General features: G+C 43.9%; 1 protein-coding gene across 2 annotated transcripts in view; it reads right to left on the bottom strand.

The window, feature by feature from the left end:
• The window catches only part of RABGAP1L (RAB GTPase activating protein 1 like), a 482,080-nt gene that overhangs the window by 318,603 nt on the left and 138,311 nt on the right, over window positions 1–25,166 (bottom strand). The window contains exon 13 of one of the 2 annotated variants that reach the window (XM_068239095.1): window positions 3,713–3,866. In XM_068239095.1, coding sequence (XP_068095196.1) covers window positions 3,713–3,866 — 154 coding nt within the window. Of the gene's footprint in view, window positions 1–3,712; window positions 3,867–25,166 lie in introns of those variants that run through there. The other variant, XM_068239093.1, reaches the window with a different exon arrangement.

Here is a 25,166-nt window from a genome sequence, read left to right as displayed (position 1 = left end):
GCCAGTTTGTAGTGTGAAACCGGCCTCAGGGTACCAGATCTCAATGAATCTCTTTCAAACACCAAATCTCTGCAGAATACCAAAATCTCCACAAACGCAAAGTATTACATTTCAGTGAATGTCTGCAGGCCACTAAATGCTCAGGGAACTGCTGTACACAAAATATTAGCAATTTTATGTTCATCCTCCCTGAAGGGCCCCGAATCTCTGTGGATTTCTGTAAAGCATCAAATCTCAGTGATTTTTTTGCACAGCACCAAGTCAAAGGGGATCCTTGCAAAGCACCAAATCTCAGTAAATTACTTTAGTGCTCCAAATCCCCGAGTCTCAGTGAAACTATCCAGAGCAGTGTTTCTCGACAGTATTTTACTATGTACCCCTTACCAAAGCCTGTGTTTGCCATGTATCAGCTGTTATCATTTTACAAAAACACAACATTTGTTTTATGTCATTAAGTTCATCAAGCTCAAGTACCAGCCATCAGCAGTATAACCAGGGGTACATGTGCCACATGCTGAAAGCCTAGGCTCTAGAACACCAAATCTCAGGGAATTACCGGACAGCACTAAATCTCAATGAATTACCGGACAGCACCAAATCTCAATGAATTACAGGAGAGTACCAAATCTCAGTGAGTTACAGGAAAGCACCAAATCTCTGTGAATTACCAAAGCTCAATGAATTACAGGAGAGCAACAAATCTCAGTGAATTATAGACAAGAAAAATAACATTTATATTGTCCTTTTCTCCTGGCAGGCTCAAAGTACTTTACAGCTGCAGCAACTTAGGGTGCGCTTCACGGGCACCCAGGATCATTAGGGAGCCTTGCCCAAAGACTCCTTACTGTTTTACATACTGGCTTGAGCCGGGATTCAAACCCTTATCAAAGGCTCAAACCTTACATCCAAGGCAACAGCTTTGAAGTGGTATAGAACTCAGCAGTTCTTCTTTGCTCTAAAAGACGATTTACAGCATATAATATACTACCACTAATTTTGTTTTTTAGCAGAACAGCATTTAAAGGGTTAAAGCACAGGACTTACTTTTTCAATAGAATGCTCCCTGCAGGGGGATCCCCATCCAAACTGGTGATAACAGTATTTTGTGTTTACTTAATTGTAGCAGAGGGGAATGTAAACACTTCCTGGCTGGGTAGGAACTTCTTCTAAAGTGTGCAGAACTGATACACTGCTCAGAAATTATTACTGGGTACATTACAATATAAATACTCCAGTTATGAATACAATGCAATGGCAGCTTTCAGAGCAATTAAAACTGTACTTTGGGAACTTGCAATTTCTAAATGAATAATAATACGTATGACCCAAAAACAAACATGATAACTGTATGGGATATAAAAAGTAGGAAAACAATACCGCTTTAACCAGCACACTATCCATCTGACAAGCTGAATTACAGGAGAGCAACAAATCTCAGTGAACAACTAGAGAGCACCAAATTTAGTGATTAAAGGAGAGCATCAAATCCCATTGACACTCTCTCTCTCTCTCTCTCTCTCTCTCTCTCTCTCTCTCTCTCTCTCTCTCTCTCTCTCTCTCTCTCTCTCTCTCTCTCTCTGTCAATGAACTTAAAGGGACACTTAACTAAAAAAAAATGAGTTTTACTCACCTAGGGATTCCAATAGCCCCCTGCAGCTGTCCGGTGCCCTCGCCGTCTCCCTCCGATCCTCCTGGCCCCGCCGGCAGCCACTTCCTGTTTCGGTGACAGGAGCTGACAGGCTGGGGACGCGAGTGATTCTTTGCGCTCCTGGCCACAATAGCGCCATCTATGCTGCTATAGAATATATCATATACCAAATAGCAGCATACAGGGTGCTAATGTGTCTGGGAACGCGAAGAATTACTCGTGTCCCCAGCCTGTCAGCTCCTGTCACCGAAACAGGAAGTGGCTGCCGGCGGGGCCAGGAGGATCGGAGGGAGACGGCGAGGGCACCGGACAGCTGCAGGGGGCTGAGGGATGCCCAGGGTGAGTAAAACTCATTTTTTTTGTTTGACTTAAGTGTCCCTTTAACAAAGCTGTGCATTGCAATACCATAAATCGCTGTAAAGGCCATACGGGATTCAACCAAATCAATTATTGTTTTTCCTTTTTCTATAAAAATTATCAGTTTATGTAGATATCAGGAAACAAAAGGGATTTTCAACATTTTTCTATAAATATCTGATCAGATGTGTTGGGAAAAAAATCAGATATAAAAAATACAAACACTGAATGTTATACTCAATCATTAAAAATAAAATCTATGACATATTGGTTTGATTCTTCAAATTCAAATAATTTCATCAAGGGGAACAAATCGATCGGATTTCTGCAGTTGAAAAATTAATAAATAAATCATCTATGACCATTTTAAACCAATAATAAAAGGGCAAATTTATTAAAGCAAAGCACTGCATATATTAAAGCGGAATGAAACCCAGCATTTCTTCTTTGCTCTAAAAATGTATTTACAGCATATTATATACTACCACCAATTTTTTTTTTTTTTACTAGAACAGCATTCAAAGGGTTACACACAGGACTTGAAAGTTCAGTGCAGAGAAATCTGGACGCATCTGAAGTGCAGATAATGTTATCTTGTGTTTACTTAATTGTATCAAGTGAGGAATGTGACACATTCTCTGACTGTGGAGAAGCTCCTGGACACAGAGAGACACTGAAAGCATTTCTGCCTTCAATACATAATGAATAAAACCAGTTATGAATAAAATGCAATGTCAGCTCTCAGAGCGAAAAAACTGTACTTTTGGGAACTTGTAATTTCTAAATGAATAATAATACTTATGCACAAATGCAAATAGGATAACCGTATGGCATATAAAAAGTAGGAAAACCTATTTTTATTGAATATTATGGGCCTGATTCACAAAGCGGTGCTAACAGTTAGCACCCTGGTGAAAAGCCCTTTATCACGCCTAAACTCAGTTTAGGCATGATAAGTTTAGGTGTGATAAGTTTAGGCATGATAAGTTTAGGTGTAATAAGTTTAGGCATGATAAGTTTAGGTGTGATAAGTTTAGGCATGATAAGTTTAAGCACCAACTGCGTTAGCACCGCAGTGCACAGCTGATCAAAAGTTTTGCGCTAGCAAAGTCTGGTGCACTTTGCATAGAGTTTAATGGCGCTGCTTTGCGTGCGGGACTTTGTGCGCTATATACACTTATCTAAACTTATCACACCTAAACTTATCACGCCTAAACTGGCTTTTCACCAGCGTGGTGCAATGGTTATCACGCCTAAAGTCTCTAACTGGGTTAGCACCGCTTTGTGAATCAAGCCCTATGTCAGGGTTTCATACCGCTTTAAGGAGATGAATGTATTGCATCTGATGCATTCTCACATCGTAGTGCAGCATCCCCATATGCCTGCATAACTCAATAATGGTTTCTAATTCATCCATAATAACCATTTTCAAGCTGTGTGTCTGTCTGTATGCCTTTTATGCCCCGCCCTGCTGTGGTTGGCTGCGGCACTGATTGGATGCCGTGTGCGCGTGCAGCAGAATGGAGAGCGTTATGACCAGAGAGATGGCGTGTGCACTCCTGCCCCTTGCAGCTAGTAAAACATATCTGGTCCAGGGTCTTTACAGTACATCATGGGAACAGTGATAGCAGCCAGAGTGCAGACACACAGCACAGACACTCAGCACAGCAATGTACACCAGAGAGGGAACACGCAGAGTACTCCTACTTTTATGATGAGGTTCTTGTACTTGTCCAGCATCTCCTGGTCAGCGTGACATCCAGCGAGCAGCTGCCAGACTTCAGCCCTCAAGGCTTCGGGCACCCCCACCCTCTTCACCAGCGAGGACAAGCCTTTAGGCCGGACACTCAAATTGCTGTGCCTGGAAAATGACAAACAAGCAGAGGTTAGAAGAACAGAGACTTCAGGCTGCTTTCACAGTGGGACGTTACAGGCGCACGTTACAGCAGCCAGTAACGCAGCCCACCGCACAGCAATGATAAATCAATCAGCTGTTCACAGTGCCCACGTTGCGTTACATTGTAACGCTGGACGTTCTGGGAAAGTGCAGCATGCAGTACGTTATATGCGGCTTTAGCGGCGTTAGACTGTGTGCACATGCTCAGTAATATGTTTGGTTCTTTTTATATTATGTGCAGGAGAGGAGGAGAGTCCACTATTGCAGCCAGCCACATGGCTACTTAATATTCACTGCACTGCAGTGTTTTCTTCCTGGAGCGGTTGCTGATTGGCTGGCGGGACCACGTGATGGGGAGTGATCCGATCACGTGGTCTCCGCATTGCATAGGAGACAAAAGGCGCACCAACAGCTGTATAACGCACCTCTAGGTAGCGTCCTCTTCCAACACCACCAGGCGTTGCGTTAGGGGCACGTTATGCGACCTATTACGTCCCCTAAAACGCAACGTCCTGGTGGGAAAAAGGCCTCAATGAGCACAGGTGCTGCTAAAAATATGTCAATATTCCAGTGTGTTCATCAGAAGTGATTATTAACCACTTCACCACTGAGGGGTTTTACTCCTTGAGCACCAGAGCAATTTACACCTTTCAGCGCTCCTTCCATTCATTCGTCTATAACTTTATCATTACTTATCACAATGAAATGAACTATATCTTGTTTTTTTCGCCACCAATTAGGCTTTCTTTAGGTGGGACATTATGCCAAGAATTATTTTATTCTAAATGTGTTTTAATGGGAAAATAGGACAAATGTGGGGGAAAATTAATTATTTTTCAGTTTTCGGCCATTATAGTTTTTAAATAATGCATGCTACTGTAATTAAAACCCATGAAATGTATTTGCCCTTTTGTCCCGGTTATTAAACCATTTAAATTATGTCCCTATCACAATGTTTGGCGCCAATATTTTATTTGGAAATAAAGGTGCATTTTTTTCAGCTTTGCGTCCATCCCTAATTACCAGCCCATAGTTTATAAAGTAACAGTGTTATATCCTCCTGACATAAATATTTAAAAAATTCAGTCCCTAAGGTAACTATTTATGTATTTTTTTTTATTGTAAATTTTTTAATTTTTTTTTAATTATAAACAAAAAAAAAATGGGGAGTGTGGGAGGTAATGAGTTAATTTTTTGTGTATAAGTAATTCATTTGTATGTGAAAAATGTTTAGGGTGTAGTTTTACTATTTGGCCACAAGATGGCAACAGTAACTTTTTATTTAATGCGACCTCCAAGCGTCCTTCCGGAGGCTTGGATGAAGTACAAGGAGGCTGGTAGCGTGGTTTTTTTTCACAATGATCACGCTGCTCATCGGCGAGCAGCGGATCATTGCGGGGCTTAGATCAACGAACGGGAATGGATTTTCCCGTTCATTAATCTCCGGGCGAGCGGGCGGCGGCGTGTTTACGAGCGGCCGGCGGCATGTTTACGAGCGGGAGCGCGGGCAGCGGCGGGAGCGCGGAAAGTACCGATTTCTCCGTCCCTGGGGGTTAAAGGATGGAAAAAGGGACGGAGAAATTCGTACGGGCGGGGGTAAAGTGTTTAAAGTCAACTGGATGTGAAAATAAACTGATGAGATAAACAATTATATTTATCCTTCTACTCCTAAAAAATTACTTTTTTTTAAGTATCCCAGGGTTTTTCTTTATATTTAAACATATATAAAGTAGGCTGAATGTTTTACAGTCTCTAATCAGTGACAGCCTATGAAGTGTCCCAGAGTTAGAAAATGGTCAACAGTTCACATATTTTATCTCCTCCTGCCCTCATTAGTTGTATTCTGCCAGAAAAACTTTTATGGCTGTTATTTGCTAATCAGTGATGGTTACTATATTCCCGACAAGCTACAGACAAGACAGAAGCTGTCACTTCCATCCCTAGACATTAACTCTTTCAGGCAGCAAAATAAAAGAAGTAAAACAGCCTGGTTATCAATATGTTTAGTACTGTACATACACATGTTTATCTCATCATATCACATGTCACCTTGGGTTCACTTTAAGCAAAGAGATATAAATGGCACATATTAACCAGAAATTCCAACCACTGCTGGACTTCAAACAACAGAAAAGACATCAAGGCAAAATGAAGCCTGGAACTGAACCGCAGGTAAACTGACAGGTAAGAACCACATATGTCCACAAGCATCTCAGAGCACCTCTAACTATGACTATTCTATTATTATTATAACTGTATTTATGTTATTTATAAAGTGCTAACATATTTTGCAGCGTTGGACAATGTACAGGATTAGAGATAATGATAAATAGGGCTGACAGACACCACTAGGTCATACACGGTACAGGGTACAAGATTAAAGAGGAACTGTCACGAAAATCTTAAAATTTAAAACAGATACAAATAAGAAGTTAATTTTTTCCAGCGTAAAATGAGCCATAAATTACTTTTCTCCTATGTTACTGTCACTTACAGTAAGCATTAGAAATCTGACAGAAGCGACAGATTTTGGGCTAGTCCATCTCTCCATAGGGGATTCTCAGCATGGCCTTTATTCTCTATAATAAAACCTCTGTGTCCCTGCGTCACGCTGTCCCTGTGTAGCTGGGTCCGTGCTTTTTGCTACTGCTACTGTCCGGACCCGGACAGCAGTTGTGACTGGAGGACAGGGCCAGTGAGCCGGGTGGACGACATGCAGCGTCGGGTGGTGGCGGTATCACTACCTAGAGCCCATTTTTAAACGGGCTTAGGTAGACTAGTTCTTTATAAAGACATTGGCCTCAATTCACTAAGATCATGCTAGAGATAATAAAGCAAGAGAAAACTTACCTCCACACGTGAGAGAGTTATCTTACCTCTTCATTCCTCAAGTTACCTCTCCTGTAGTTAATTTACCTCCTCTGTAGTTATTTTCACATGCAGTTAATTAACAGCCTGTCTTTAACTCTGGAGTTATTTTAAGGATTGGAGAGTTAATTTAAAGACAGAAGAGTTAACTTTAGGCTTGCCTGAGGTAAAATGTTTCACCATGGTAACAACTCTAGAAGAGTTATTAAAGACAGGAGATAAGCTTAGTGAATTGAGGCCATTCTCTGAAAAAGATTTATATAAAGATGCTGGCCAGCCTCCCTGCTCACCATACACTTTTTTGGCAGTTGGATGAAGCAACTGCCATTCACTAAGTGCTTTTAAAAATAAAGAAAACCCTGAGAACCCCCCATGAGAAGATGGGCTAGTCCAAAATCTGTCGGTAATGTCAGATTTCTACTACTTACTGTAAGTGACAGAAGCATAGGAGAAAAGTAATTTATGGCTCATTTTAAACTGGAAGAAACGTACTTCTTATTTGTATATGTTTACATGTATTTTAAATTTTAAGATTTTCACGATAGAGATCCTTAACCTGTTTTAGTTCCTGGACGTAGAAACTACGTCCAGGAACCATGCACGCTACCGCGTGCTCCCGCGGGCGATCGCGCGCGTACACGCGCACTCCTGGCCCGCGGTTCGTTAGCCAGGCAATCAGGGAATCGGGCTATGGTGCCCGATCACTGATTCCTCTCCCCCGCTGAAAAAGCGACAGCTTCTCTCGGAAGCTGCGCCTTTTCTGGCTGTTACCTCCCCCATGCATCTCTCTAAGCGTGTGTTACGGTTAGAGTGACGTCATGTAAACAAACTCATGGCTGCCATCTTGTGGCCAAAAAGTAATACTACAACTAAAAGTAAAAAAAAATAAAAATCAACACAGATTTACATTATAAACCAATTGTTTACATCCCACCCTCCCAAAACTACCCAAATAACATGTTTAATATAAAAAAACAAACCATTACAATAAAAAAAGCATGTAAATATTTACCTAAGGGTCTAAACTTTTTAAATATCAATGTAAAGATGAAATATTTCTATATTTTTTTTATTTTAAACTTGTAAATAGTGATAGATGCAAAACGGAAAAAATGCACCTTTATTTCCAAATAAAATATTGTCGCCATACATTGTGATAGGGACATAATTTTAACGGTGTAATAACCGGGACATATGGGCAAATACAATACGTGAGTTTTCATTATGGAGGCATGTATTATTTTAAAACTATAATGGCTGAAAACTGAGAAATAATATTTTTTTCTCGTTTTTTTCTTATTCTTCCTGTTAAAGTGCATTTACAGTAAAGTGGCTCTTAGCAAAATGTACCCCCCAAAGAAAGCCTAATTGGTGGCGGAAAAAACAAGATATAGATCAGTTCATTGTGATAAGTAGTGATAAAGTTATAGGCTAATGAATGGGAGGTGAACATTTCTCAAGTGAAAACGACGGAACGCGAATGGGTTAAAGAGGAACTCCAGTGAAAATAATGTAATAAAAAAAAGTGCTTCATTTTTACAATAATTATGTATAAATGATTTAGTCAGTGTTGCCCATTGTAAAATCTTTTAAATCGCGAGCCTGATGGCCGGTGAAAGGGAGTTCCAGAGAAAAGAAGCAGCTCTAGAGAAGTCCTGGAGTCAAACATGGTAGTGGGTTAAAAGTGGAGTTTTAGGCCTCGTTCACATCATACGCACTTCCGTGCACATTTGGAAGCGCGTATGACGTGTCACATGCAAGAACGGCAGAAGGGCATAGACAGCCCTTCTGCCGTTCACATCAAAGGCGTTGCACAGCAGTACGATGCGTTATAATGCGCTTGTGTACTGCTGCATGCATTCTGCCCGCAAGCGCAGAGCTAACCCATTCACTGTCAATGGATGGGATCAGCGGGGCAGATGGCGTGCGATCGTATGCATTGTGTACTGATCCCACGGCCATCTGTGCTGCATAGATGCGAAGGAGGCCTTAATCGGATTTCGGCAGAAGTGCGGCATTACTGCACCTCGCTCATTTTAGCCCAATCACAGAACTCAGAAGCATTGGACCAATCAGAGAAGCAGAGTCAACCTGGAAGTATTTGGCCAATCAGAAAATGCAAACAACGACCAAAAAAACTCCACGGAACCAGTAATTGGCAGAAATCTGCATTTTCCAACCATCCCTTTTGGGTTGGAAACATAATGATGTGCGACTTCCACGATGGCTGATCTCTACTTGAGCAAGAGGAAGAGAAACAGACTGGCACCCATAATGGTGTATCAGTACCTGTTACTGGAATAAACTGGAGGAGGCACCCAAAAAAATTATGCCTCTAAATCATAAGGTATTGGAGTAAATGGATCTTACTTCTATCAATGAACAAACCCCATGGGTAGAAATACATTATACATTTTAATGATGCACAAAAGAAGTTTGGTTGGTCTTTTCTGCATCATTAAAAAAATAATTCTACCCATGGGGTTTGTTCATTGATAGACGTTAAATCCATTTATGCCAATACCTTATGATTTAGAGACAAATATTTTTGGGCGCCCCCTACAGTTTATTCCAGTAATAGTCCAACTCTTCGGGGTAAAGTATTGGACACCACATGTTTCAATAATCTGAGGTGAGCGACGGACCAGCACCTGCATAGCAGACCTGGGATGCCGAACAGGAATAATTAAAGGGGCGCCACAGCGAAAAACTGTAAAATTTAAAATATGTGCAAACTTAGACAAATAAGAAGTACATTTTTTCCAGAGTAAAATGAGCCATAAATTACTTTTCTCCTATGTTGCTGTCACTTACAGTAGGTAGTAGAAATCTGACAGAAGTAACAGGCTTTGGACTATTCCATTTCTTTATGGGGGATTCTCAGGGATATATTTATTTGCAAAAGCACTTAGTGAATGGCAGTTGCTCTGTCCAACTGCCAAAAAAAACTGTGCAGGGAGCAGGGAAGCTGGCCAGCATCACTGTTTAAATCCTTTTTAGGGAATATCTTTACAAAGAATAAAAGCCTTGCTGAGAATCCCCTATGAAAAAATGGACTAGTCCAAAACCTGTCACTTCTGTCAGATTTCTATTGCCTACTGTAAGTGACAGCAACATAGGAGAAAAGTAATTTATGGCTCATTTTACTCTGGAAAAAATGTACTTCTTATTTGTATATGTTTGCACATAATTTAAATTTTACAGTTTTCCGCTGTAGTGCCCCTTCAATTTCCTGTAGGCTCTGTCGGTGGTTGCAGGAGTGCAACCCAGTTGTGAGTATATTTCACTACTCTATCCTCACCAACTTATCCTAACGATACCGCACCATTGGGCTCCTGGGCTCTTTCATTACAAAATCTTGGTGGTTGGAAACTCAACCACCAGGAGTCATCCCAAAAGTATCAGTACCTGAACACAGATCAGTAAATACGGCCCTTTGGCGAGTTCCTCTCTCCTCCTCCACCTGCGCAGCGCCACAACCTGCTCTAATAGTTCTATAAATCATGGTGACATTTCATTTTCTTTCAGGCAGACCTGATTTGACACAGTGTTAACAAATGAGAGACTTGAAAGATCTCCACCTGACCCAAAAGATGAGGAATACTTCTCTGAGGGGATTAATGGATCATCCGACTATTTTGAGGACCTGCTTTTTTTTACAGAAAGGAATATACTATTAATAATATAAACTAGGAAGAGCTAAAACCTTATCTAACCCTTCGGTGTGCACCGTTTAAACACACAGGAATGAACGGCGTCGCTACTTTTCTCTGGATATCAGAGAATGTACGGTAGAGGATGACAAACGTTAGCAGAATAATCCAGGCGCTGGAATCTTTCTCTGAGCAGAAGTTTTTCATCATGCCTGTAAACTCACATTATTTCCATGGAAACAGAGATCAGCGAGGCCAAAAAAATATGAAATCAGATTTCACTTGTTAATATAAAGAGTGAGTCATTCTGAACCCCCGCCAGGTTCTGCCGCGACCCCAGAGCCGAACATAGGTGGTCACTGTAAACCTTCAGTCCCGGCACAAATCTATATAAATCAGCTGATGGCTTAATAAGCAGTAGAACAAACTGTTATTATTATCGTGTCCAATTAACCCTGTGCCGCTAAAATTAAGGTAAGAATAAGATTGGTCACATGACATGAAACTGCCTGGTTGAAGGAGTTAAAGGGAACCTGAATCGAGTCAAATTAATTAAAATAAACACATGATGTACCTGCAAATGAATATTACATACTTACTTCGCTGTCAGTTCCTCTCAGAAGCTCACCATTTTCTTCTAACGATGATTCCTTCCAGTTCTGGCAAGAGTTTGTCAGAACCTAAATAAATTAGTTACTTAACTTACTTAATCTTGTGTCTCCCACTGGACCAAAGGGCCTTAACAAATGTATGCCACCGGTTTATGTCCTGGGCAATTTTTTCTATTTCAGTCCATGATGTCCCTGCCTTCATTTCTTCCTCCTCACTTCTTCTCCGAGTTGTCTTTGGTCTTCCTCTTTTTCTGCTGCCTTGAGGATTCCATTTTAAGCCTTCTTTCTCAATTGATTTATCCTTGCGAAGAGTATGGCCAGTCCACCTCCACTTTCTGCGTTTTATCTACAAGTCCACTTGTTGTTCTTGGGTGCTTTGCCACCACTCTTTATTTGAGATTACATTTGGCCACCAGATGTTTATTATTCTTCGAAGGTTTATAAAAGTTTGGAGGCTTTTTTGTTATCTCTGCTGTCACCTTCCATGTCTCACATCCATACGTTACTCTGGAATATTCTCATGGGATCTCCAAATTTGCAGTACACAAGCGCATCGTAGCGCATCGTACTGCTGCACAACGCCTTTGATGTGAACGGCAGACGGGATGTCTATGGGATCTCCAAATTTGATACATTAGTACAACGGCTGCGTTCACCTTCTTGATTCAGTTTTTAACATCAGTACTGGCACCAAAATCCATTGTCATCAGGCTGCCCAGATACTGATATTCAGTCACAATTTCTATTTGTTTTCCACACACCAGAAACTTTCATTTAGGATCTACCTTGCTATTTAATTGCATCTCTTTTTGTTTTGTTTTTTGCAGTTAATTATCAGACCTACTTTCCTGCTCTTCTCTAGTAGATGGGCTAACTTTGTTTCCATATGTGGGAAATTTTGGGAAAGTAAGCAAACATCATCAGCAAAGTCGAGATCCTCTGTATGTTGTGTCAGCCCCCATTGTAGTCCAGTTCTGTCTCCACGGCATGTCTTCCTCATGACCAGATCCATTACTATCAGGAATATAGTGGGGGAGAGGGTGCATCCCTGTTTGACTCCTGAGTTGACTTCTATTAGATCACTTAGCATGCCACTGTAAACAACTCGGCATGTATAATCCTCATAGAATTGCTTTATAAGAAATATATTAGTCGCTGTCAACTATATATCAGTTGCTGTCAGTTATAACTGAAAGGACAACTGATGAGCAAGGTAATGACCATGTTTCTCTATGGCTCAAGTGGGCGATGTTACAGTAAGCAAGCCGGAAGCTGTTACAGGGTCATCACCATTTTTAAAATGGAGGACGGAAAATTCCACTGATCACAGTGGAAAAACAGGACGCGGGAGAGAAGAAAGAGATTGAGGAGTAGACTACATGGAAGGCAAGTATGACGTATGTTTATTTTGACTTCTAATTTTCAGCTCAGGTTTGCTTTGTATCAACTACAAGTAAGCTGGAAGACCACCGGCGTAAAAATAGGGCCTGCAGCCCCTGCTCCCGGCCGTTTTGTGGGGGCTGCAGGGGTGGCAGCATGAGGGGAAAGCCTTGGCCACAGTCGGCGGGGAGAGGGGAAGTTCCCCCCTCTCCCTCACCTCAGGGCTCTCCTCTCTGCGCTCCCCTCCAGCTAGTTACAGTGTGGGCAGCGGCGGGCAGATACATACCTTCTTCCGTGCGTTCCACCGCATACCCCTCGCTCTAATGTCTGTTGTCACTTCCGGAAGTGATGTCAGACGCTAGAGCGAGGAGTATGCGGTGGAACGCACGGAAGGTATGTATCTGCCGGCCCCTGCCCACACACTGTAACTTAAGCTGGAGGGGAGCGCAGAGGGGAGAGCCCCGAGGTGAGGGAGAGGAGGGGAACTTCACCTCTCCCCGCCGACTGTGCCAAGGCTTTCCCCTCATGCAGTCACCCCTCCAGCCCCCACAAAATGGCCCCGAGCGGGTCCCAGGGAGGGGGGGGGGGTTCCGCTCTGAAATTCTAATAAAAAAAGTTCTTCATTTTTACAATAATTATGTATAAGTGATTTAGTCAGTGTTTGCCCATTGTAAAATCTTTTAAATCCCTGATTTACATTCTGACATTTATTACGTGGTGACATTTTTACTGTTGGCAGGTGATGTAGCTGCTGCATGGTTTTTGGCAGTTGGAACCAACTGTAAACAGCTATTTCCCACAATGCAACAAGGTTCACAGACAGGAAACTGCCAGGAGTACCACGGACCTCAGAGTTTCTCGTGGGAGGGGTTTCTCTTTGAATGTGTCAGACATAATCGCTCTCTGATCGAATTTGATTGGAGACAGATCTGTTGGGCACCATAAAAGAAAAATGAAATCATTTGGCAATCAGCCTAGTGATGCTGCCTCATTGCCCCCGGCGCTGTGTCCCCAGTGTACAATGTGCTAATCTAACACTTCGATCTAAAGTGACTGATAATGTGTCAGATTTCATCTGGCAACAGCGCCCCCTAGCAGCAGCCATTTTTCCTAAGTATAACATTGAACAGACAACACAATACAGGTAATAAGCAGTAAAAGACACACAATGCCAGATCATGCACTGGAGAAGTAGTCCCAGTAATTCACGTTATTCTGTGAGCAGGATGCATGATCAGGTAGGATACACAAGGAGGAAGGGGGTGCTAACATGATAGGAGGGAAGCTGCATGTAGAGGTTCTTAAAGAAGAACTCCAGCCTAAACAAACATACTGTTATTAAGTTACATTAGTTATGTTAATTAAAATAGATAGGTTATATAATCTCGTACCCACCCTGTTTAAAAAAAAAACAGGCAAATGTTTGAGATTTCATGGAGGCAGCCATCTTTTTCATGGTGGCAGCCATCTTTTTGGTTGAAAGGAGGTGACAGGGAGCATGAGACACAGTTCCAACTGTCCTGTGTGCTGAGCACCTCTCCCAGTTGCTAGGCAACGTGAACAACATAGGAAATCCCATCATGCTCTGCACAGCATCAGGGGAAAAAGAGCCCGGGCTTTTTTTCTTTGATGGGTGGAGTTTAGCTAAGAATGCAGCTAAAAATGATGCTTTGGTAAGAAAAACAAAGTTCTGATGCTGTGAAACGGTTAAAGAAACACCAAGCCTTTTCAGTTCTGCTGAGTAGATTTTTAGTCCGGAGGTTCACTTTAACAGAGAGAGTAGAGCATTACAGAAGTGAGGTAGGCCTTCTTGAAAAGGATAATTTTGAAGGCTTGTTCAAAGATGCTGGAGGAGGGGTCAAACCTGATGAGCGGTGAGAGCGAGTTCCACAGAAGTCCTGAAGTCATGCATGGGAGTGTGATATGCATGGGGTGGCTAGAAAGAGGTCCTTGGAGAAGCAGAGTGGGCAGTCAGGTGTGTATCGGCAGACCGGATCAGAGATGTAGGTTGGAGAGGCCTTGTGTATAGTTTTCTAGGCCAGGCAAAAGATCTTGATTCTGAAGCAGAACGGGAGCCAGTGGAGGGATTTGCGTAGGGGAGTCATGGAGGCATAGCGGTAGGAGGAGTAGATGAGTCTGGCTGCTGCTTTCACGATGGATTGCAGGGAAGCAATGCAGTTCAGAGGGAGGCCTGACATGAAGGTGTTGTAGTAGTCCAGGTGGGAGATGATGAGGGCATGGACAGGGAGTTTGGCAGTGTCTGGGGTCAGGAAGGGGGTAATCTTAGCGGTATTATATATATATATATATATATATATATATATATATATATATATATATATATATATATATATATATATATATATAAATGTTGAAAAAATGCTGGAAAGGGCCAACATCAGGATTCGAAAAGGTTACAGATTTATATTTTGCTGAAATTTTCCACAACAGCCAGCAGAGCACATCATGTCATTAACTGTCCCCTAATCTAGCCCCTGCCATGGAACCTACTTAAAGAGACTCTGGAGCGAGTCAAAATTCACTTTTTTAAATTAACATGCAGTCATGTTAAGAACTATAACCCCTGCTAAACCGTCGCTATCCCGCGGCAAAACGAGGGGTTTATACCCCCAAATCCCCCCTGCAAAATACACGACTTTCTTGGTTGTGGATTTTGCTGCTCCTGGAGGCAGAGCTTATGGCTGTAGCTCTGCCTCCATGCACGTCAATCGCCACGCGGATCTCCGCCTCTCCCCCTCCCCTCTCTGTGAAGGAGGATTGAGAGGGGCGGGGAGAGGCGGCGATCAGCAGGGATTGACATGCTGAGAGGCAGAGCTACAGCCATATGCTCTGCTTCATCAGGAAGCGCTCCCCGGAGGTAGGAGAGGGAATTTGAGGGGTATAAACTCCTCGTTTTGCTGCGGGATAGCTGCGGTTTAGCAGGGGTTATAGTTCTTAACATGACTGCATGTTAAAAAAGTGAATTTAGACTCGCTTCTGAGTCTCTTTAAAGTGGACCTGACCTCTTGCACAGGACAATAGGAAAACGTAGAAATGCACTCTGTGTGTATTTAAAGAAGGGGTCCCCAAACTTTTTCGGTCGAGGGCCGGGAGGAACATACTTCAGACTGCCGGGGGGCCGGAACATACATAAAAAGATGTTGGAAAACATTACATTGAATCTAGGTATTGATTCCCCCCAATCATGTCCGGAGGAGACCTCCCAGCAGCAGCCATTCAGTCATGTGGCGCCCGAAGAACATCTTGGTGCACCAGACAGTGAAGCATACCCCGGTGACAGCCTGACGTCCAGTTGTGTCACCTGATGCAGCTAATTACTGCTCACTGGCCTCTACAGTACGTGGATGGGTGGTGCCAGCACCGCTATTCTATATGCGGGCCCCCTATATTTAAAGGTGCAGTGGGCCACATCTATAAGTTAAACATTTTGTGTTCGGGGGCCAGTGAAAAAGCCTCGGGGGCCGCATTTGGCCCGCAGTTTGAGGACCACTGATTTAGAGAGTTTAGCCTGTCTAATTCCCCTCATCTGTGACTTCGCACAAGTTGTAATTTGATCCGTCAGCTAACTTCCACAGCAGAAGTAACTTGTAAACACAGGATGTTAACAATATGTCTGCTTCCATGAATCAGGAAGTAGAAACACTGCAGATTTATTGCAGGATCTGTATCAGCTGTTACAAAAATGGTTTTATTTAAAGCTTATTGTGCTGTTGCTTATCGTTTAGAGCAGAAAGGGCTTCCAGAGGAAACAAACATGCAGACAGAAAGCATGAAAACTTCCTGCAGTACCCTCACTGAGATGCGAACCTAGGAATGTGGCACTTGCTTTGCTTTAAGGCGACATTACTAACCGCTTGTCCCCAGTGCCGCCCACCCGAGTGGCTACAACAATCCCCTCTCAGGGGATCGGGCCGCCACCACACTGTCAAATAAATCAATAGCCATTGGTTCTAAATCAACCGCCGAGAAATGTCAGAGGCCGCTCTCCCCCTCCTAGCAGCTGCGGGCAGCAAACAAACACCTCCTCAGCTGCCCACCCTCGCACTGCCCACCCCCTTATCTGCCATTACTGAAGGAAGCTCGGAAAAGCTAGTCACAATCAACTCCTTTTCATCTCGCTTTTGCACGGATCACACAACAAAGTATTAATGCCGGTTTGTTTCTCAGCTGATGACAGTCCTGCTGAACAGCGACGACTGAGCGGAAAAATTAACTGTGCAGGTGCGAAAAACAAGTCTTATTAGTCAGATTTTGCTGCAGCGAAGCCTGGAGCTCGGTAACGTCTCATCGGAAAAGAAGAAGAGTGAAAACAGGCATCATGCTTCCATATGTGATTTTCCTTCACACCCGACAGACGCATTCACTAATTACGGTATCACCACACAGGAACAGTCACTAATTATCACCACAAAGGCTCTATCACACTTATCACCACACAGGTTCACATCACTGATCACTATGCAGGCTCACTCTCACCGATCATCACTACACAGGCCCTATCACACTTATCAACACACAGGTTCACTATCACTGATTATCACCATGCAGGCTCACTCTCACTGATTATCACTATGCAGGCTCACTCTCTCACTGATTATCACTATGCAGGCTCTCTCACTGATTATCACTATGCAGGCTCTCTCTCACTGATTATCACTATGCAGGCTCTCTCACTGATTATCACTATGCAGGCTCTCTCACTGATTATCACTATGCAGGCTCTCTCACTGATTATCACTATGCAGGCTCTCTCACTGATTATCACTATGCAGGCTCTCTCTCACTGATTATCACTATGCAGGCTCTCTCTCACTGATTATCACTATGCAGGCTCTCTCACTGATTATCACTATGCAGGCTCTCTCACTGATTATCACTATGCAGGCTCTCTCACTGATTATCACTATGTAGGCTCTCTCTCACTGATTATCACTATGCAGGCTCTCTCACTGATTATCACTATGCAGGCTCTCTCTCACTGATTATCACTATGCAGGCTCTCTCTCACTGATTATCACCATGCAGACTCACTCTTACTGACTATCACTATGCAGGCTCTCTCACTGATTATCACTATGCAGGCTCTCTCACTGATTATCACTATGCAGGCTCTCTCACTGATTATCACTATGCAGGCTCTCTCACTGATTATCACTATGCAGGCTCTCTCTCACTGATTATCACTATGCAGGCTCTCTCTCACTGATTATCACTATGCAGGCTCTCTCACTGATTATCACTATGCAGGCTCTCTCTCACTGATTATCACTATACAGGCTCTCTCACTGATTATCACTATGCAGGCTCTCTCTCACTGATTATCACTATGCAGGCTCTCTCTCACTGATTATCACCATGCAGACTCACTCTTACTGACTATCACAATGCAGGCTCTCTCTCACTGATTATCACTATGCAGGCTCTCTCACTGATTATCACTATGCAGGCTCTCTCTCACTGATTATCACTATGCAGGCTCTCTCACTGATTATCACTATGCAGGCTCTCTCTCACTGATTATCACTATGCAGGCTCTCTCTCACTGATTATCACTATGCAGGCTCTCTCACTGATTATCACTATGCAGGCTCTCTCTCACTGATTATCACTATGCAGGCTCTCTCACTGATTATCACTATGCAGGCTCTCTCTCACTGATTATCACCACGCAGGCTCTCTCTCACTGATTATCACTATGCAGGCTCTCTCTCACTGATTATCACTATGCAGGCTCTCGCTCACTGATTACCACTATGCAGGCTCTCTCTCACTGATTATCACTATGCAGGCTCTCGCTCACTGATTACCACTATGCAGGCTCTCTCTCACTGATTATCACTATGCGGGCTCTCTCTCACTGATTATCACTATGCAGGCTCTCTCACTGATTATCACTATGCAGGCTCTCTCACTGATTATCACTATGCAGGCTCTCTCTCACTGATTATCACTATGCAGGCTCTCTCACTGATTATCACTATGCAGGCTCTCGCTCACTGATTACCACTATGCAGGCTCTCTCTCACTGATTATCACTATGCAGGCTCTCTCACTGATTATCACTATGCAGGCTCTCTCACTGATTATCACTATGCAGGCTCTCTCACTGATTATCACTATGCAGGCTCTCTCTCACTGATTATCACTATGCAGGCTCTCTCACTGATTATCACTATGCAGGCTCTCGCTCACTGATTACCACTATGCAGGCTCTCTCTCACTGATTATCACTATGCAGGCTCTCTCACTGATTATCACTATGCAGGCTCTCTCACGCTGATTATCACTACGCAGGCTCACTCTCACTGATTATCACTATGCAGGCTCTCTCTCACTGATTATCACTATGCAGGCTCTCTCTCGCTGATTATCACTACGCAGGCTCTCTCTCGCTGATTATCACTACGCAGGCTCACTCTCACTGATTATCACTATGCAGGCTCTCTCTCACTGATTATCACTATGCAGGCTCTCTCTCACTTATTATCACCACGCAGGCTCTCTCTCACTGATTATCACCATGCAGGCTCTCTCTCACTGATTATCACTATGCAGGCTCTCTCTCACTGATTATCACTATGCAGGCTCACGCTCATTGATTATCACTATGCAGGCTCTCGCTCACTGATTACCACTATGCAGGCTCTCTCTCACTGATTATCACTATGCAGGCTCTCTCACTGACTATCACTATGCAGGCTCTCTCATGCTGATTCTCACTACGCAGGCTCACTCTCACTGATTATCACTATGCAGGCTCTCTCTCACTGATTATCACCACGCAGGCTCTCTCTCACTGATTATCACTATGCAGGCTCTCTCTCACTGATTATCACCATGCAGGCTCTCTCTCACTGATTGTCACTATGCAGGTTCTCTCTCACTGATTATCACTATGCAGGCTCACTCTCATTGATTATCACTATGCAGGCTCTCGCTCACTGATTACCACTATGCAGGCTCTCTCTCACTGATTATCACTATGCAGTCTCTCTCACTGACTATCACTATGCAGGCTCTCTCATGCTGATTCTCACTACGCAGGCTCACTCTCACTGATTATCACTATGCAGGCTCTCTCTCACTGATTATCACCACGCAGGCTCTCTCTCACTGATTATCACTATGCAGGCTCTCTCTCACTGATTATCACCACGCAGGCTCTCTCTCACTGATTATCACTATGTAGGCTCTCTCTCACTGATTATCACTATGTAGGCTCTCTCTCACTAATTATCACTATGCAGGCTCTCTCTCACTAATTATCACTATGCAGGCTCTCTCTCACTGATTATCACTATGCAGGCTCTCTCTCACTGATTATCACTATGCAGGCTCTCTCTCACTGATTATCACCATGCAGGCTCTCTCTCACTGATTATCACTATGCAGGCTCTCTCTCACTGATTATCACTATGCAGGCTCACTCTCATTGATTATCACTATGCAGGCTCTCGCTCACTGATTACCACTATGCAGGCTCACTCTCATTGATTATCACTACGCAGGCTCTCTCTCACTGATTATCACTATGCAGGCTCTCTCACTGATTATCACTATGCAGGCTCTCTCATGCTGATTCTCACTACGCAGGCTCACTCTCACTGATTATCACTATGCAGGCTCTCTCTCAATGATTATCACCACGCAGGCTCTCTCTCACTGATTATCACTATGCAGGCTCACTCTCACTGATTATCACTATGCAGGCTCTCTCTCACTGATTATCACTATGCAGGCTCTCTCTAACTGATTATCACCACGCAGGCTCTCTCTCACTGATTATCACCACGCAGGCTCTCTCTCACTGATTATCACTATGCAGGCTCTCTCTCACTGATTATCACTATGCAGGCTCTCTCTCACTGATTATCACCACGCAGGCTCTCTCTCACTGATTATCACCACGCAGGCTCTCTCTCACTGATTATCACCACGCAGGCTCTCTCTCACTGATTATCACTATGCAGGCTCACTCTCACTGATTATCACTATGCAGGCTCTCTCTCACTGATTATCACCACGCAGGCTCTCTCTCACTGATTATCACTATGCAGGCTCACTCTCACTGATTATCACTATGCAGGCTCTCTCTCACTGATTATCACTATGCAGGCTCTCTCTCACTGATTATCACCACGCAGGCTCTCTCTCACTGATTATCACTATGCAGGCTCTCTCTCACTGATTATCACCACGCAGGCTCTCTCTCACTGATTATCACTATGCAGGCTCTCTCTCACTGATTATCACCACGCAGGCTCTCTCTCACTGATTATCACTATGTAGGCTCTCTCACTGATTATCACTATGCAGGCTCTCTCTCGCTGATTATCACTACGCAGGCTCACTCTCACTGATTATCACTATGCAGGCTCTCTCTCTCGCTGATTATCACTATGCAGGCTCTCTCACTGATTATCACTATGCAGGCTCTCTCTCACTGATTATCACTATGCAGGCTCTCTCTCACTGATTATCACTATGCAGGCTCTCTCTCACTGATTATCACTATGCAGGCTCTCTCTCACTGATTATCACTATGCAGGCTCTCTCTCACTGATTATCACTATGCAGGCTCTCTCTCACTGATTATCACTATGCAGGCTCTCGCTCACTGATTACCACTATGCAGGCTCTCTCACGCTGATTATCACTACGCAGGCTCACTCTCACTGATTATCACTATGCAGGCTCTCTCTCACTGATTATCACCACGCAGGCTCTCTCTCACTGATTATCACTATGTAGGCTCTCTCTCACTAATTATCACAATGCAGGCTCTCTCACTGATTATCACTATGCAGGCTCTCTCTCGCTGATTATCACTACGCAGGCTCACTCTCACTGATTATCACTATGCAGGCTCTCTCTCGCTGATTATCACTACGCAGGCTCACTCTTACTGATTATCACTATGCAGGCTCTCTCTCGCTGATTATCACTACGCAGGCTCACTCTCACTGATTATCACTATGCAGGCTCACTCTCACTGATTATCACTACGCAGGCTCTCTCTCGCTGATTATCACCACGCAGGCTCACTCTCACTGATTATCACTATGCAGGCTCTCTCTCACTGATTATCACTATGCAGGCTCTCTCTCACTGATTATCAGTACGCAGGCTCTCTCTCGCTGATTATCACTACGCAGGCTCACTCTCACTGATTATCACTATGCAGGCTCTCTCTCACTGATTATCAGTATGCAGACTCTCTCTCACTGATTATCGCTATGCAGGCTCTCTCTCACTGATTATCACCATGCAGGCTCTCTCTCACTGATTATCACCATGCAGGCTCTCTCTCATTGATTATCACTATGCAGGCTCTCTCTCTCTGATTATCACTATGCAGGCTCTCTCTCACTGATTATCACTACGCAGGCTCTCTCACTGACTATCACTATGCAGGCTCTCTCATGCTGATTCTCACTACGCAGGCTCACTCTCACTTATTATCACTATGCAGGCTCTCTCTCACTGATTATCACCACGCAGGCTCTCTCTCACTGATTATCACTATGCAGGCTCTCTCTCACTGATTATCACCATGCAGGCTCTCTCTCACTGATTATCACTATGCAGGCTCTCTCTCACTGATTATCACTATGCAGGCTCACTCTCATTGATTATCACTATGCAGGCTCTCGCTCACTGATTACCACTATGCAGGCTCTCTCTCACTGATTATCACTATGCAGGCTCTCTCACTGACTATCACTATGCAGGCTCTCTCATGCTGATTCTCACTACGCAGGCTCACTCTCACTGATTATCACTATGCAGGCTCTCTCTCACTGATTATCACCACGCAGGCTCTCTCTCACTGATTATCACTATGCAGGCTCTCTCTCACTGATTATCACCACGCAGGCTCTCTCTCACTGATTATCACTATGTAGGCTCTCTCTCACTGATTATCACTATGTAGGCTCTCTCTCACTAATTATCACTATGCAGGCTCTCTCTCACTGATTATCACTATGCAGGCTCTCTCTCACTGATTATCACTATGCAGGCTCTCTCTCACTGATTATCACCATGCAGGCTCTCTCTCACTGATTATCACTATGCAGGCTCTCTCTCACTGATTATCACTATGCAGGCTCACTCTCATTGATTATCACTATGCAGGCTCTCGCTCACTGATTACCACTATGCAGGCTCACTCTCATTGATTATCACTACGCAGGCTCTCTCTCACTGATTATCACTATGCAGGCTCTCTCACTGACTATCACTATGCAGGCTCTCTCATGCTGATTCTCACTACGCAGGCTCACTCTCACTGATTATCACTATGCAGGCTCTCTCTCAATGATTATCACCACGCAGGCTCTCTCTCACTGATTATCACTATGCAGGCTCACTCTCACTGATTATCACTATGCAGGCTCTCTCTCACTGATTATCACTATGCAGGCTCTCTCTAACTGATTATCACCACGCAGGCTCTCTCTCACTGATTATCACCACGCAGGCTCTCTCTCACTGATTATCACTATGCAGGCTCTCTCTCACTGATTATCACTATGCAGGCTCTCTCTCACTGATTATCACCACGCAGGCTCTCTCTCACTGATTATCACCACGCAGGCTCTCTCTCACTGATTATCACTATGCAGGCTCACTCTCACTGATTATCACTATGCAGGCTCTCTCTCACTGATTATCACCACGCAGGCTCTCTCTCACTGATTATCACTATGCAGGCTCACTCTCACTGATTATCACTATGCAGGCTCTCTCTCACTGATTATCACTATGCAGGCTCTCTCTCACTGATTATCACCACGCAGGCTCTCTCTCACTGATTATCACTATGCAGGCTCTCTCTCACTGATTATCACCACGCAGGCTCTCTCTCACTGATTATCACTATGCAGGCTCTCTCTCACTGATTATCACCACGCAGGCTCTCTCTCACTGATTATCACTATGTAGGCTCTCTCTCACTAATTATCACAATGCAGGCTCTCTCACTGATTATCACTATGCAGGCTCTCTCTCGCTGATTATCACTACGCAGGCTCACTCTCACTGATTATCACTATGCAGGCTCTCTCTCTCGCTGATTATCACTATGCAGGCTCTCTCACTGATTATCACTATGCAGGCTCTCTCTCACTGATTATCACTATGCAGGCTCTCTCTCACTGATTATCACTATGCAGGCTCTCTCTCACTGATTATCACTATGCAGGCTCTCTCTCACTGATTATCACTATGCAGGCTCTCTCTCACTGATTATCACTATGCAGGCTCTCGCTCACTGATTACTACTATGCAGGCTCTCTCACGCTGATTATCACTACGCAGGCTCACTCTCACTGATTATCACTATGCAGGCTCTCACTCACTGATTATCACCACGCAGGCTCTCTCTCACTGATTATCACTATGTAGGCTCTCTCTCACTAATTATCACAATGCAGGCTCTCTCACTGATTATCACTATGCAGGCTCACTCTCACTGATTATCACTACGCAGGCTCTCTCTCGCTGATTATCACCACGCAGGCTCACTCTCACTGATTATCACTATGCAGGCTCTCTCTCACTGATTATCACTATGCAGGCTCTCTCTCACTGATTATCACTACGCAGGCTCTCTCTCGCTGATTATCACTACGCAGGCTCACTCTCACTGATTATCACTATGCAGGCTCTCTCTCACTGATTATCAGTATGCAGACTCTCTCTCACTGATTATCGCTATGCAGGCTCTCTCTCACTGATTATCACCATGCAGGCTCTCTCTCACTGATTATCACCATGCAGGCTCTCTCTCACTGATTATCACTATGCAGGCTCTCTCTCTCTCTGATTATCACTACGCAGGCTCTCTCTCACTGATTATCACTACGCAGGCTCTCTCTCACTGATTATCACTACGCAGGCTCTCTCTCGCTGATTATCACTACGCAGGCTCGCTCTCACTGATTATCACTATGCAGTCTCACTCTCACTGATTATCACTATGCAGGCTCACTCTCTCACTGATTATCACTATGCAGGCTCACTCTCTCACTGATTATCACTATGCAGGCTCTCTCTCACTGATTATCACTATGCAGGCTCTCTCTCACTGATTATCACCATGCAGGCTCTCTCCCACTGATTATCACAATGCAGGCTCTCTCACTGATTATCACTATGCAGGCTCTCTCTCACTAATTATCACAATGCAGGCTCTCTCACTGATTATCACTATGCAGGCTCACTCTCTCACTGATTATCACTATGCAGGCTCACTCTCTCACTGATTATCACTATGCAGGCTCTCTCACTGATTATCACTATGCAGGCTCTCTCTCACTGATTATCACTATGCAGGCTCTCTCACTGATTATCACTATGCAGTCTCTGTCTCACTGATTATCACTATGCAGGCTCTCTCACTGATTATCACTATGCAGGCTCTCTCTCACTGATTATCACTATGCAGGCTCACTCTCACTGATTATCACTATGCAGGCTCACTCTCACTGATTATCACTATGCAGGCTCTCTCACTGATTATCACTATGCAGGCTCTCTCATTGATTATCACTATGCAGGCTCTCTCACTGATTATCACTATGCAGGCTCTCTCACTGATTATCACTATGCAGGCTCTCTCACTGATTATCACTATGCAGGCTCTCTCTCACTGATTATCACTATGCAGGCTCTCTCACTGATTATCACTATGCAGTCTCTGTCTCACTGATTATCACTATGCAGGC

This window comes from Hyperolius riggenbachi, chromosome 6, assembly GCF_040937935.1.
Source record: "Hyperolius riggenbachi isolate aHypRig1 chromosome 6, aHypRig1.pri, whole genome shotgun sequence".
NCBI lineage: Eukaryota > Metazoa > Chordata > Amphibia > Anura > Hyperoliidae > Hyperolius > Hyperolius riggenbachi.
This window is presented reverse-complemented; position numbering and strand designations above follow the sequence as displayed.